We start from the raw sequence: 15,760 nt of genomic DNA on the forward strand, positions 1-15,760 counted from the left end.
TATCTCTTTTGATTAGATCTATTTCTGTTTTTGCTTTGTCTGAGATTAGGATTGCTACCCCTGCTTTTTTTACATCAGATGAAGCACAAATCCCCAAGAGATCATAAAAATGGGAAAGGGTCCCACATGTACAAAAATATTTATAGCAGCACTCTTAGTGGTGGTCAAAAAAACTGGAAATCAAGAGGATGCCCATCAATAAGGGAACAGTTGAATAAATTGTGGTAAATGAATGTAATGGAATACTATTGTGCTATAAGAAATGATGAACAGGAAGACTTCAGAGAGGCCTGAAAAGACTTATATGATCTGATGCTGAGTGAAAGGAACACAACCAGGAGAACTTTGTACACAGCAACAACCACAGTGTGCAAGGAATTTTTCTGGTAGACTTAGTACTTCATTGCAATGCAAGGACCTAAATAATTCCCAATGGTCTCTTAAGGCAAAATGCCTTCCACATCCAGGGAAAGAACTATAAAATTAGATGACAGAATGAAGATCATTTTCTTTTGTATTATGTTTTCGTTTGTTATATGATTTCTCCCATTCACTTTAATTCTTCTATGCAACATGACTATGGTGAAAATATATTAAATAGGAATGTATGTGTAGAACCTATTTAAAACTGTGTGCCATCTCAGGGAGGGAGTGGGGAGGTAGGGGAGTAGGGAGGGGAAAATCTAAGATATATGGAAGTGATTGTAGAACACTGTAAACAAATAAAATAATTTTTAAAAAAGAAAATGTGCTATTGGATTAAAAAAAAAGAATATAAGCTACTTAGAAACAAAAACTGACTTTTTAAAAACAGAACCCAAGAGATACATTTAAACAATAAAACCAACAGTTATAAAACACACACACACACACATACACACACACACACACACACACACACACACACCAAACTATTACACTAAGACTTTCAGGACACCCTGAATGATCTCATTTGATCCTCACAAAAACCATGGGAGGTAGATGCTATTACAATTATCTTCCTTTTAGAAATGAGGAAACTGAGGCAAATGACTATTAAATATAAATAAATTTGTACTATAAACTATTAAACTATAAATATAAATAAGTTACTTGCCCAGTGACACACAGCTATTAAATGTCTGAAACCAGATATCTTAGATCTAACTGACTCTTTGACTTTGGGGCTCTGTGCATTGCGCCATATAATTAATTGGCTTTGAATGCTGTTGGTTACCTCCTCTTCCTAGTCACTCTCTCCTCCCTAGGTTTTTATGACACTGGTCCCCTATGGTTCTCTTAGTTCTCTGTGGATCCAGATCCCATCATCCTGTAACCACAAGGGTCCCCAAGCCAAGGCTTAGGCCCCCCTTTCTCTCTATACCCGTTGGGGAATCTCATCAGCTCCCATGAGTTTAATCATTATTTCTATCTAGATGACTTCTAGATGTATATATACAGCTCTTGTCTCCTCAGCTCCAGTGCTGCATTGCCATCCACTGCCTGGATGTCTCATTAGCATCTGAAACTTGTTCAATGATTTTTCAGTTATGTCTGACTCTTCGTGATCCCATTTGAGGTTTCCTTGGCAAAGATACTGAAGTGGTTTTTGCCTTCCCTTCTCCAGTTCATTTTACAGATGAAGAAACTGAGGCAAACAGGGTTAAGTGACTTGTGTAAGGCCGAATACCAACTCAAGAAGACTCATCTTCCTGACTCCAGGCCCGGGCTCTGTCCACTATGCCAACTAGCATCTCTACGTCCAAGACAGAACTCATCCCATGCCCTCTTCCCAAAACCTCTTCCCCTCTATATTTCTCCATTTTCATCAAGGGTACCACCATCGACTCTGACACCTGTGATCACAATCTACATTCCTCAACTTTTTCCTCTCCCTTACTTTGGCTTTCTTTATCTTTTTTTCCCCCTTCTTTCATCACCTTTGACCGAATCCAAACCTCACAGAAGAAATCCCCTTCATAAAAGGATTTGTTCTGGAAAATTTGGACCCAGTCAAAGGGCCAAACCCAAGGACCTAGAAGACCACATGCAGCCTTGAGGCCACAGGTCCCTTGAACTCAGTGTTGGAGTTTGAGCCCCTACCTGCTAGATGGATCCAGTTCCCTGATAACCAATGGATCCCCTTGCTGCTGTAAGTAGATTCTCCCCATCACACCATTCTCCAAATTGAGGAGACCTTTATCAGCCCCTTGAACCTTGCCCTCTTCACACCAACCCACTATTCCAAAACAAAGAGAAATGCTTCCCAGATATGTCTGCAAGCACTGGTGTTCACATTTTTTTTTTTAATTTTTGTACAAAAACATTTTTAAAAAAAATAAGCCATGATCTTGTCTGTTCCATGACAAATAATATCCTCAGCTTAGGGAAAATGCCTTTTTAGGTTCATCCCTATCCCCTCCCTCACTGACTTGTAAGGAGTCTCAGCAGTAACACAGGCAGAGAGGGGATAGCAGATTGCATCACTATGAATCTCTGAGTTGGAAAGAAGGGGAATAACACAGAACATCACATATGTTTTTCCTGGTGTTGCCACTGTTTAGACACAAGGAAGGGATGGACAAAGGTGGGGAGAGTAAGCAGTATCAGCACGATGTTTACCTGTGAGAAAAGAGAGCGAAGGATGAGCACTAGGTCAGGACCACCTCAGCCAAAGCAATCACTAGGGTGAGGTAACAACGGCTTTGTCATGAGCACAAAGATTTGTAGGGTGCCAGCAGCATTTGTGCTCCAGCAGGTCAGAACAAAGGAGCATTTGATTAGTTAGAACAGGAAGTTCAGAGGGCATATTTCCTCCCCACTCCAAGTGAGTTCTCTTATCTGATCTTACCCTAATCCCTCTTCCAGAGCCAGCCTGTGCAACCCAGGCTCTCTCTCTTCCTTCACTATAGAAACTCATGTTCTGAAATCTCCCCACTACAATCTGAATTTGTCTTTGAAGTAGATCTGAGGACTACTTTCCTCTGATGTAGTGTGTGCTACTACCCCCAAGTGTCAGGGATTCTCCTTATGTCTTAGGTGACCCATATCTACTATTCCGTCCTTTGGGTATCTTGCTCATTACAAAATGTTGAGCTAAAAGCGAATGTGGACAGAACTGGTCATAAGCTTAGGCCATTTAATCCAACCCCCTTACTGTATAGGGAAGGAAACTGAAGCCCACAATGATGAACTGACTTAACCAAGGTCCTAAAGGTATTAAACATGAGAAGTGGAATTAAAATTTAAGACCTTTGACTCCATAATCCTAGCTAGCCCAACCTGTCCATTTTTCATGTAGAGATAAAGCAACTCACTCAAGGTTACACAACTGGTTGTTAATAGAGCTGAAATTTCAACAGATCTTCTGACTCCCAGGGAGGCTTACTAAGAGCCAGTATTCTTAAGGAGGCATCTATATGAGCCTCCAGGGACAAGCGAACTTCTACAGAGCACTTTTGAGAAATGAAGGTAGCATATAATGGAAAGAACATTGACTGTACATCCTGGCTCTGCCCCTTGTGACCTGTATGACCTTAAGGAAATTATTTACCTGAGGCCCAGATAGTTTCTCTCACCTATAAAAAGAAAGGCTTGAACCAGATGACCTCTGAGGGCTGCTTACCTTTTGGATCATATAATCTCATTTCACCCTCATGAGAGGCTAGAAAGGCAGGAAAGACAATTGTATTCATTGGACAGATGAGGAAGCAGAGGACCATAGTGGTTCCAGAATCATGGGCACAGTCCCATTAGCTGATGAGTGGTAGAGACAGGGTCTTAATCCAGGTTTTCTGCCTCTCACTCCTTGGCTATTTCCAGATAAAACATATGTTAAAAAGTTTGTCTCAACACAATTCCTCTGGTTTTGTCAAATGGATCATATTTTGTTTACAAGATAGACTTTAAAAAAAGTTTCTAGTCCTTTCCCCCCGCAAGATTGAGTTTATTAGCCTTCTTTTTATCATGGGAACATAGCCATAAATCTGGAAGGGACCTTGGAGGTCATAGAGTCTAACCATCTCATTTTACAAGAGAGGAAACTGAGGCACTTGCCCAATATCATCCAGGTTATAAGGGGTAAAAATAGAATTCAAACCCAGATCCCGAGTCTAAACCCAGCAAGTATTCTGCTACATGGAGCTGCCTCTCTTTTCTGTCTTCCTTTGCTGCTGGCAACCCTAATCCAGGAAACCCTCAGCCACAGTCCCTCATTGGAAGCTCCTGAGGAGCCCTTTACACTAGAGACAAAAAGTACAAAATCATCTTTCTTCTCCCATCTTTCCCCTCCTCTCATTTATTGTTCATCCTCCTCCCCAAGGGTCAGGTCTTCTCACATAGGGTGAGGGAGGTGTAGCCACAGGGATGTTACTTACATAGGTAGGGTCATTCTGGAGTGGCCCCTTGATGAGGATGAAGATGGGAAACTGTAGAAGTGTGATCACTGCTGACAACATCAACGTTGTCCCATAGATCTTCCCAAAGTGCTGGGAAGGAAAGCTGTAGAGAAACACGGATCTGCCCAGTGAGCCATCCTGCTCCTCCCACTATAGGGCCTTCCAGTAACTCATTTGCCTATGTTCCTTATTGCCCCATTCTACTCTTTTACTTTTAGGCTCGGAATCCCAGAATTTTAGAAACGGAAGGGACGTCTGAGATTGCCATGTTCAATTCACTCATTTTACAGAAAAAAATTGATGCCCAGAGAGACAATGGGCCAAAAATTATAAGTAACTGAATCAACACTTGAATCCTGGCCCTCTGGTGTAGAGCAGCTCCAATGCCAGTGTGGGTGATTTTCTCAGGATGGATGCCATCACTACTAATGTAGTGTAGCTTATCCCTATTTGACTAAAGGGTCTTTGAGTTATTATGCCCTCCTTACCAATTTTTTTTAAAGTTAATGGCTTTCCCTAGAATTTTTTAAAGATGAAGTAGAAAAAAAATGTCCATTAGCTAACCTTGTGAAGATGACTAGCCTTCAGTAATAAAAGGTGCTAGTGACATTATCAAAATCTCACTACAAAGAAAGTGAATTATTCATTATCTTGATTAAAATTCCCTAATGTAATGGTAATTTAAGGTTAATGGTGGGTGGGGGGAAGAGAAGATCTTCTCTGTCCATTAATAGGCCTCAATGCATTTTGTTAATTTCTAGTGAGGCTTGAATCAGAGAGTCCTGCTCTCAGGCTCTGAAAAGTGTATAAATACTCTGAGGTTAGGTTTTACTTTGGGGCTTAGTTTTTGGAAAAAGGTTTATGTGTCAGATGAGACTCTGAGAAGCCACTAAGGAGCCTCCCCCGCATCTCAGCTTTGAAAACTCAGATGTTGGTGCTTCTTTTTCTGGTAACTATGTATATACGGTCAGAAAGCTGGATCTTTCTGTTGATTTGTGATGTATGTGTTGCTTATAGTCAGAGAGTTGGAAGCCCTGTCTGTTGATCTCTACTTCCTCTGTATTTTCTCTGAAGTTCAGGGTGCTGACTTTTCCCCTGAACTAAGTAAATGATATATGTGCTTGAGTAAAGTGATTGCTGACCCCTCAAAAGTTGATTTCCTTATACACACACACACACACACACACACACACAGATATATATATATATATATATATATATATATATATATATATATATATATATATATATATATATATATATATATATATATATACATATATGCTATTTTATCCTGAGCAATTCACTTAACCTCTTAGTATCCCTAGGCAACTCTCTAGGACTAAGTTGCAGAGGTGCCAACTTGAATTGGTAGCACTTCATAATATCAGCAAAATCACAGGTCAAGTTCTTTCTGAATACTGATCCACCTGCAAACTCAATAAAGATATAAGCAGGTTCATCTTCACTTGTTTTTTTATACCCAGAGTCTGTTGTTGATGTTCACCCTTCATTTTTGAAGAGGACCGATGACATCACACAGTGACTTGCACATGGACTGGTTGTGTGACAGAGCTGCACAAAAGCATCAGCCTCACTCTCTCCTTTAGAGTTATTTAAGTCTGGAGGCAGAACAAAAGTCAAGACTATTGGTGTTGCACCAGATACAGTGGAAGAGCTTGGCATCTTCAATGTCTAACTAAGCTGTAAGTGCTCCACAGAGCCTATGTTAGCCAGCTTAGTGGCCACTGGAACAAATGATTCTCATCCACCCATTCTTCCAGGGGAAGTCTTCACATGCTTGGGGTAGACAACCCTAAGTCATGGATGAGTTTGAGGCCTATTGGTTTCCATCAATCTGATTTAACCCATCTGCCAAGACAGTTATATTGGAATGTGACTGTTGGGCATTCTCCAGCTTCTTGGAGCCACAGCTGAGAGTTGGGTGATCAACTGGACACCAAAGGTAGATGAACAACCCCAAAAAGAGCTCAGTAAGCCCTTACATTAAAGGTTTTGGTCCTCCCTGCTTACTCTATACACCCTAGCACATAGTAGGTACTTAATAAATGTTGGCTGAGCAATGGATTTATTCAAGTTATCAATAACATCAAGTAGCAGAGAAATGACCATAGATTTCTAGGCACTCCAGTATCTAAAATTAAGACTGAAGCTGTTAGTGACTACCCTTTGATTGTTGTCTTTCATCCAGTTCCAAAGTCGATCATTAATCATCTAACTGCCCTCCCTTCTCTATCTCTTGTCCGTCTTTTGGCCCCATTTCATAGGGGACAGAATAGATATCTCCTCCTTTGCCCTAGAACACATACACACATATATACACTCCCCACCTCCCTGCCTTAGCCCCACTTACGCAAGAGTGATGAAGGCAGCATTCCCTCCAAACAAGAAAGACCGATTGATAACTTGCAGGATGAAGGTGAAGTACTGGAGTTTAAGGATGGGAATAGAGGCACAGATGGAGAAGCCAAGGCACAACAGGGATGTCAAAGCCAAGGACGGGAAGGTAGAGTGAAGGTCTGCCGTAGACTCTGGAAAACCTGGTCCAAGAAGAGATCCTGGCTTAAGTCAGAGTAAAGATAGAGTCAGGGGTGCAAGTTCAAAAGTGGAAGGACTCAGGAGAAAGGGAAAGAGTGGAGGGAGGATCCTGGAGGGGAAGAGCAAGATACAGGAGAGTAGAGGGCAGGGGCAACAGGTTTTGTACTGCCAGTGGTACATGTAAGCAGGTACCTTAAACAAGTAAATCCAGAATCTAACCAAACTGTGAGTTTCTCTCCCCATTCCCAAGGCTATCTCTTCCCCCAGGTTGGCCTCTCCTCTTTCCCATTATTGCATCATGGTGTCCTTCCCATGGACTAACTCTGTCACTAGCATGAAACAGATTTTGGTTCTCTCCACCCATGGAAACTTGGATCCTGAGATCAGAAGTCACCCACCCCTTAGGTCTCCTCATTGTCCCACTGAATGTGTATTAAAACTTATCAAAGACACTAGAATTGCTCATTTTGGCTCTAGAGAGGAAGGAGAGGAAGCAAAACACTGAAAAAGGTAGACAAAATGAAACAAATTAGTAGAAAGGGTTCCAGGACCCTGGACAGAGACACAGGTCTCACCTCTTTTTCTTGCCTCTTGCTGGTATTTTTTCTTAAGGCGGTCTAATATGAATCCATTCCAGGGAGCACACAGCACCCCAAAGAACTGAGTGATGGCAAAGGCATTTGTATAGGAGCTGACTGCAATTGTTAAAGGATGGTGACAAAGAAGGAAGAATCAGATCTGAACAGAGGAATGTCAGCCCTACCTGCTCCTGTGGTACCATCCCAAACTCATTTTTTTCTTGCCCTTTCTTGGATTTCAGAACTGTGCTTTTAGTACGGTGTCTGGAGTATAGTGAATACCTAATAAATGCTTAACAAAAGCCAGGGATGGTGATACATGCTTGTGATCCCAGCTAGCAGAAAAGCTGAAAGCAAAGGATCTCCTGAGCTTGGGGATTCTAAACTGCAGTGGCTTATGCTGATCAGATGTCCACACTAAGTTTGGAATCAATGTGATGAGCCATTGGGGTGGGATGGGGGAAACAACAATGTTGCCCAAAGAGGAGAACTAGCCCAAGTCTGAAATGGAGCAGGTCGAAGCTCCCATGCTGATGAGAGAGGGATTATTAGGCCCACGAACAGTGTCTGCATTTACAGTCTGGGTGAGAGAGGAAGGCTCAGTTCTTTTTAAAAATTTAATAATTGTTTGCTACTGCTGACAGTGATGATGAGATCAGCTAATCCAATGCTTTCACTGTACAGGGGAAGCAAACACACCCAGAGAAGGTAAATGACTTGTCTACAATGACCAATGAGTCAGTGGCAGGGGCACTAAAATCCAGGGCCTTCTTCCCTCTTAGGCTAATCTTCCTTTCAGATCTCTAGTAATGACATTCTGCCCCCAAAGGGTTAACATAATGCAAAGACGTTGGTTGTGCCAAGAGATGCAGCTTCCAATTCCAGCCACTAAGGGATCATGAACAATCCATTCAACTTCATTGAAAGGCAGCCCCATATAATAAACAAAGCAATGGACTTGCAAGTCAGAAAATATGGGTTCAAATCCCACTTCAGGCACTCACTAATTATGTGAGCCTGTCTCAGCAATGAAATTCCCTCAGTCTATAAAATGAGATTAATGATTTTCCATCTATTCCAATTCTGAGTCTATGACTTTATGGCCCATGGACTTTTTTTCTCATGAGAAAGTTGAGGATAATCCTTATAGTGCCTATTTCCCAAAAAAAAACTTCTCACAAAGTGCTTTCAAAGAAACCTTAGAGAGCTAAAGAAGCAGGAAAGATTTACATTGGATTCCACATCCCTTGCTGGCATCAGAACTTAGACCAGTGAGATCTCCCCATCACACACCTGTATGACATCCCACCCAGGCCCAACAACCCCTCATCTGCCCTTCAGGCAAGTACCTAGATGCTGGTCCCCATGGGCGAGATGGTTCAGCATGGGGTTCAGGGTCCCGATGAAGAGGTAGTGCCACAGCTGCATCAAAGAGAGCCACACCAGATGCCAAAAGAATCGCCAAGAGAGCAAACAGCTCCGGAAAGAAGGAGGATCACTCTGGTCAATGTTGGCTATCTCTGATGAGGAAAGAAGAACCTTGACATGGTTGGGGGAGGGCAGGGCGAGGGAAAGACTACAGGGAATAGAGAAAATGGAAATCTGGAGAGATTGCAACCAGAGACTGAACAGTAGGGGAACCTATACTAAAAGACAACTAGGTATGGCAGTAAATAGAATACTGGACTTGCAGTCAGGAAGATTAGAGTTCAAGTACTGCAACAGATACTTTGGTTGCATGACCCTGGTCAAATCATTTAATCTCCCTGTGCCTCAGTTTCCTCCTGTGTAAAATGGAGATAATAATAACACCTGCCTCACAGGATTTCTGTAAGGATCAAATGAGATAACCTATGTAAAAAACTTTTTGCAAACCTTAAAATGATATGCAAATTACTATTACCTATACTCCACAAATAGGCTATATTGGGCATGGTGTGGTATGAACTTGGAATCAGGAAGGTTCAAATGTTATCTCCGACTCTTACTAGCTGATGTGACCCTGGACAAGTCACTGAGTTTCTCTGTGCCTCAGTTTCCTCTGCTATAAATGAGGGGGTTAGAATAGATGACTCCTCTAACTAAATCTATGATCCTCTATCTACCACCCAGCCATTCCTCACATCACTTTACCCTATGCTCACCCTTTGTGCTTAAATGGACAAGAAACTATTCACTATTGTGAATCCTATGAGTTGAAATGGACCTCAGAGTCCAGTTAGTCCAACCCAAACCTTAATAAGAAACCTCTCTATAAGTGGCCATCTTGGCTCCCCTTAAAGATCCCTTATCAGGGACCCAGTCACTCCATACAGTGGTAGTCCCAGGCCATTTTAGAGTGGCTGCAATTGTTAAGAAGCTTTTCATTGCAATGAGTCTAAATCAATCTCTATGAAATTTCCACCTATTTATAGTCCTTAGTGCTTCCATCTGAGATCAAATAGAATAAACCTCATTCCTCTTTAAAAGACAGCCCTGCAAATATTTGAAGACAGCCATTATATTTCCCCTGCCTTTTTCTAACTCCCTTTCTCCACATTACACATGCCTAGTTTCTTCACCCAATCTTCCTGTCATTGTACTGTCCTAGTACCCTACCATGAATGGGCTTCACCTTGGCAATGTCTATCCTAAAATATGGTTTCCCAGACCAATGAGGATATGCCTAATGGGTCCAGCTGAGGATTCCCTCTGCCTGTAAAAGTTTCTCCACTTGAATATCTCTCCCTTAAAAAAGGACTAACTCCTCCACTACTTTCTCCAATGCTCCCATCCAGGAGTGTCCTCTCTTGTAGAATTCCCATGATCCTTCAGTTATTACTCTCATAGCACTTAGTGTTGTTGTTGTTGAGTCATTTTCAGTCATGCCTGACTCTTCATGACCCCATTTGGAATTTTCTTGGCAAAGATACTGGAGTGATTTGTCATTCCCTTCCTCAGCTCATTTTACAGGTGAGAAAACTGAGGCAGACAGGATGAAATGACTTACCCCAGGGTCACACAGGTAGTAAATCTCTGAGGCTGGATTTGAACTCAGGAAGATGAGTCTTCCTTACTCCAAGACTAATGCTCTATGCTCTATGGTGTCACCTAACAGCCCCGTGGCACTTAGTGCATCCTGTCTTTTGTTTGTCATTCATCCTCCTAAAATGCTTGAAGTATGGAGACTTTGTCTTAGTCTTGCCTGCCCTAGGGGACCTGGCTCAGGAGATTTCCCATAATGAGTCTATACAGAGTATTCCAAAAATGTTTGACTTAGAATCATGAGACCTGGGTTCAAATTCTTCGCTAACATTTATAAGCTGGCTGATCATAGAGAAGTCCTTTAACCCTCTCTGAACTCATCTTTAAAATAGGTTTTTTAAAAAATACTAACCACTTGCCTCATGGCTGCAAGGAAAGCATTATATTAGCCTGAAAGTGCTAGAGAAATGGTTTCTCACTTATTTGGTCCAAGACCTCTAATTATCATTATGGAGAACTCTCGGGATCGACAGTCTCTCTAAGGCATACAGAAGGCAACTTCTTTATCATTCAAGTCAGTACTAGCTGACTCACACTGACATAGGCTTTAAGTTTTGCCAAATGCTTCTCATACATTATCTCCTTTGACTCTCACAATCCTTGAGCTAGCTATTATTACTGCTGAGGGACATAATAATGCTGTCAGAGGGAGGATTCAAACCCAGGTCTTCCCAAGTTCAAGCTCTCGGTCCTGAAAATCAACCAGCCACCTAATCTGATAATGCTTAAAAAATCTTAGAAAATTGCCTGGGGACAATGAGAGGTTAAGTGATTTCCCAGTGTAGCAGGATGGAGTAAATAAAGAATCCTGGATCCAAGTTCAAATCTAGACTCCATTTCCTCATCTGTAAAATGGGAATAATACCAGCAGTAACTATTTCACAGGGTGCTATGTGGCATAGATGATACACACATAAACATAAATATACATGTATATCTCTTAGGTAATATATACACATATATAAAACAATTTGAAAACCTCAAGATGTAATATAGGGGGGGTCCTAAAAAGTTTGAGTCTTAAAGCTATCAGGTTTGAGCTATTAAAGCTTAAAGCCATACTGATTTTGGGACACACTGTATAAATGTTAATTAATAACAATAATAATGTATCATGCAGGATATGAATCTATATCTTCCTCACTTTAATGTCAGCGTTCTCTACTAAACTACACTCTGATTATTAATAGTAAGTATTTGTTGAATAGATAAGTAAGATCAAGAGGAAGAAAAATGTATACTAGATTGAGGGGCAGGAATCAGGGATTATCAACTTGGCCTAAGAGTCAATAGGTGTTGGATGCCAACTTCCCTCTTTGTAGAAGGAGAGAACTATGAGTGTGAATACCGTATAATCTCAGACTCAGATGATGTACTGAGTAAGTTTGCTGAGTTGCCTTCTCCTCCCCACTGCCCCCTTCTTTCATTCTTTGTTAAGGAATGGAAGGGGAGGAGAGATCTGAAAATAAAAGTGAAACAAAAACAGATGGCAAGAAAAAGATTTAAAAAGTTGTGTTGGAGGGGTTAGAGAAAGGGGTCTCAATGAGAGGTGGACTTTTGAGAAGGATAATGAAATTTGCATTGACTCTGAGGATGACCGGGTGAAGGGAAAAACAGAGATGGAGTGAAAGCAGATGATAGAAAGAGGGGCTGGAAGCTTACCTTGCTGAACTGCTGGGGAGGGAGCATTGGCTTCCTGCCTCAGTTCTACCTTTTCCCTCCTGGCTTCTTCATCTTTTTTTCCTTGGGGTCCATCAGCTCCCCTTGAACAGTCAATGCTGAGGAAAGAGGTGCCACAATCCAGCCCCCAGAGAACAGTCAGGTTTTCTTCAACAACATGTCTCAAACATCCATAATGTGCCACCTACTCTACTTGGCACTTGGGGTAGAAAGACCAAAAATAGTCATTGCCTTGAAGTAGCTAACATTCCATTAGGGTTGAGGGATCCCATAGACAACTCTAAAAGAAATCCTGTGTTCTTGGGGGTGAGGTTGGGATTCTGGCCAGGATAACATGCTATAATGTGAGACAGCTTTGTTTTTCATTCCCCAGTCCCCACCCTCCATCACCTGCCCCCACCTTGTCTCAGTGCCCTGGGGTAGTAATGTTGACCTCAACCTCTGTTCTATTCCCCTATCAGATCCTGAGAGGTGACACTACCTAGGGAAAAGCCTAGACCTTACCCATAGCTGTAGTTGGATGGCAATGGAAAGGGTATATGTCCCCTTGGCATGAGGAAGAAAGTACGGATGAGATGCCAGATGCTAAAGGCACAGAGGATGAAAAAGGAGATTTGAAGTTTCAAGCCCCACTCATGGAGAAGCTGTAAAAAGAAAAGGGGTAGGTCAGCAAGGATGCAGCCCCCTAAGTAAGAGGATCATTCAATGTAGCCAAACTTGGTGATGGCTACTCTAAGGACATCCATTGTATGATCAAGAGCCAGCTTCACGATCTAAAAACCATCTCCTCAGGATGGGTGGAAAGGTCTGGGGAGAGCCTTTTGGAACTCAAAAATCTCTTCCTTACCTTATACACACACACACACACACACACACACACACACACACACACACAAACACAAAATCTGACATGGTGCCTGAAATTCTACCATTAGTTTTATCTCTCTGGGCTTTAAAAGAGGAACTTTAAGAGTCTCTTATAATTAGATCACTGGATGGAAGAAATCTTAGAATGGAATAGATATAGAGATCTGAAGCTGGAGGGCACCCATCTAGTCCAACCCTCTCATTTTACACATGAGGAAACTGAGGCCAAAAAGATTAAGTGATTTGTCCAAGACCACATAGTTTGTAAGATGAAGGGGACCTTGGAACAGACTATTAAGAACTGAAAGAAATTTTGAAAAAATGAAATTTCAGAACAAGAAGGGACCATGAAACATGGAATGCTAGTGTTGGAAAGGACCTTGTCAATCATTCCAGTTCCATCCCTTCATTTCTCCAATGAGAAAACTGAGACTAGAGAAGTGAGATGACTTATCCAAGGTCATATAGCTAGGTAATGGGAACACTGAAACTAGATTCTAGGTGTCTTGCCCAAGTACTAGTTCTTTATATCTGACTTCCTCTATGACCCTTTTACCAAGGGAGTGGGTAAACGATCACAACCTAAGATAGAGTATCACTTTAAATAAGTATATAAGAATTCTGAAAAAAGGTGGGTGCTTCCCTTGGAATCAGGAAGAAAAGAGTTCGAGTACTGCCTCAAAAATGTATTAGCTGAGTGATCCTGGGCAAATCACTAAACCTCCCTTGAGCTCAGTTTGTTCATCTGTCAAGTAGTAGGATTGGACTCAATGGCCTCTAACATGTCCAGCTCTACGATCCTTTGACCTGAGTTGGTCCAAGAGCTGGCTCTGGTCCTGCAGAAGTTAGTATGTTTTTGAGTCCTAATAGCTTCTTACCTACAGAGCTCACCCAGCATTGTTAACAGAGGTCAAGAGGGAAAGAAGACAAAAGAGGAAAAATAGAGAACCTTGTCCAGCAAAACCAGGTTTTTTACTGTTCTTCACAGGTAAAATTCCATGTTCTATTGCTGAGCATTTACAATGGCTATCCCCATTGACGACCTTCCCTCCCTACCCAACACATACAAACATGCCTGAAATATTCTTCCTCCTCCACTCTCTCTTGGAATCTCTGGTGAACCCAGCTCAAACACATTCTATATGAAGCCTTTCACAATTCCTCTAAGCTTCTCGTGCCCTTCCTCCACAAATGACTTGGAGTTCATGTGGAGAGATAGATAGATAGACAGATATACATATGTATGCATGTATATGTATAGGGGCAGCTAGATAGCACAGTGTTCAAATTTAGCCTCAGATACTTACTAGCTATGTGACCCTGGGCAAGTCACTTCACCCTATTTGCCTCATTCTGTAAAATGACCTGGAGAAGGAAGTGGCAGACTACTCCAGTATCTTTGCCAAGAAAATTCTAAATGGGATCACAAAGAGTGAGACATGACTTAAAGACAACCAAACAACAACATGCATACATACATATATACATATATAGACATACAAATATTCACATATATAGACAAACAGACAAATAAATCTACACACTTTATATATGTGTGTAGATATACATGTATGTATGTGTGTATAATGTTGTGTCCTTGATTAGAATATAAATTCTTTGAGGTTGGTGACTATTTCATTTTTCTCTTTGTATCTCCTACTCCCAGCACAATGCTTGGCACATAGTAGGTATTTAATAAATGCTTGTTAATTGGTTGATCCATCTCAACTGAGAAGAATGTGGGATGGCCCTGCAACCTCTCAGGTTCAGGAGCACTGTTTGGAGTTTCTAAGAGCCCTCTTCATATCTTTGAGGACCAAACAGCAGTGCAGGGGCAACACAGGCTGATGACTCTAAAGACAGCAGCCGGGTGGGGTCAAATCTCAGTATGGAACAACAGACAGAACACTAGCTCTTGAGTTAAAGGGTTGGATCTGGGTTTAAAATTCCATATCTGAGAATGTGACCTTGAGCAAGTCACTTACCTTTGCCAGGCCTCAGTTGCCTTATCTATCAAATAGAGGTTGAAGTAGCTAGCCTCTAAAGTCCCTTCCAGCTCTGTGACCATATAGACCATCTTGTCTTCTGTCCCAGTCAACCTCAATGACTTCAGACATATGCATGCAGTCTGAGTCCTTGCTTCAAGACTCACATTAACTTCAATGAGCTCATTGTGCCTGTGAATCCAATCTGGCATTTATTAAGTATGCTTACTGTATGAACAAGGCATTATTTCAGGTTCTAGGGTTATAGAGAAAAAATGGTTCTTATCCACAAGAGGCTTATATTCTATGGGATAGGGCTGGGACATACAACAGGTATACAAATAAATATATACATGACTGGGGGAAGAGGAAGGTAAGAACTCAGAGAAGCAGGAAAGGCTTCCCACAGAAGATGATCCATGAGCTAAGTCTTAACACATCCGATGCAAAGGCATAGAGAAGGGAGATAGAGACCCAAGCAGACCATTCGGGCTGGGAGAGTATGGAGGGAATTAATGCTCAATGTGTCTGAAAGGATAGAAGGGTGTGAAACTAGATACAGGGCCAAGGATTTCCTCTTGTCTTATTTCATTTTAGAGTTTCATGAGTAGGGAAAGTTTCATGACATCAGAAGATGGATAAAAGAGGGGGGAGAATGAAATCCAGGAATCAATTGGGAAGCTAAGAAAAG

At 41.6% G+C, this 15,760-nt stretch overlaps 1 protein-coding gene across 2 annotated transcripts in view; it reads right to left on the reverse strand.

Annotated features, from left to right (window-relative positions):
* Positions 1-2,250: 2,250 nt before the first annotated feature.
* The window catches only part of SLC43A3 (solute carrier family 43 member 3), a 46,327-nt gene continuing 32,817 nt past the window's right edge, over positions 2,251-15,760 (reverse strand). The window contains exons 7-14 of one of the 2 annotated variants that reach the window (XR_011973628.1): positions 12,722-12,861; positions 12,200-12,315; positions 8,863-9,033; positions 7,511-7,630; positions 6,751-6,937; positions 4,356-4,479; positions 3,605-3,791; positions 2,509-2,601 (exon numbers count right to left, since the gene is read on the reverse strand). Coding sequence is in view for 1 of the 2 variants with exons in the window: in XM_072638634.1 (XP_072494735.1) it covers positions 2,509-2,601; positions 4,356-4,479; positions 6,751-6,937; positions 7,511-7,630; positions 8,863-9,033; positions 12,200-12,315; positions 12,722-12,861 (951 nt within the window). In the remaining variant the exon portion in view is untranslated. Of the gene's footprint in view, positions 2,602-3,604; positions 3,792-4,355; positions 4,480-6,750; positions 6,938-7,510; positions 7,631-8,862; positions 9,034-12,199; positions 12,316-12,721; positions 12,862-15,760 lie in introns of both variants that reach the window. The other variant, XM_072638634.1, reaches the window with a different exon arrangement.

This window comes from Notamacropus eugenii, chromosome 2, assembly GCF_028372415.1.
Source record: "Notamacropus eugenii isolate mMacEug1 chromosome 2, mMacEug1.pri_v2, whole genome shotgun sequence".
NCBI lineage: Eukaryota > Metazoa > Chordata > Mammalia > Diprotodontia > Macropodidae > Notamacropus > Notamacropus eugenii.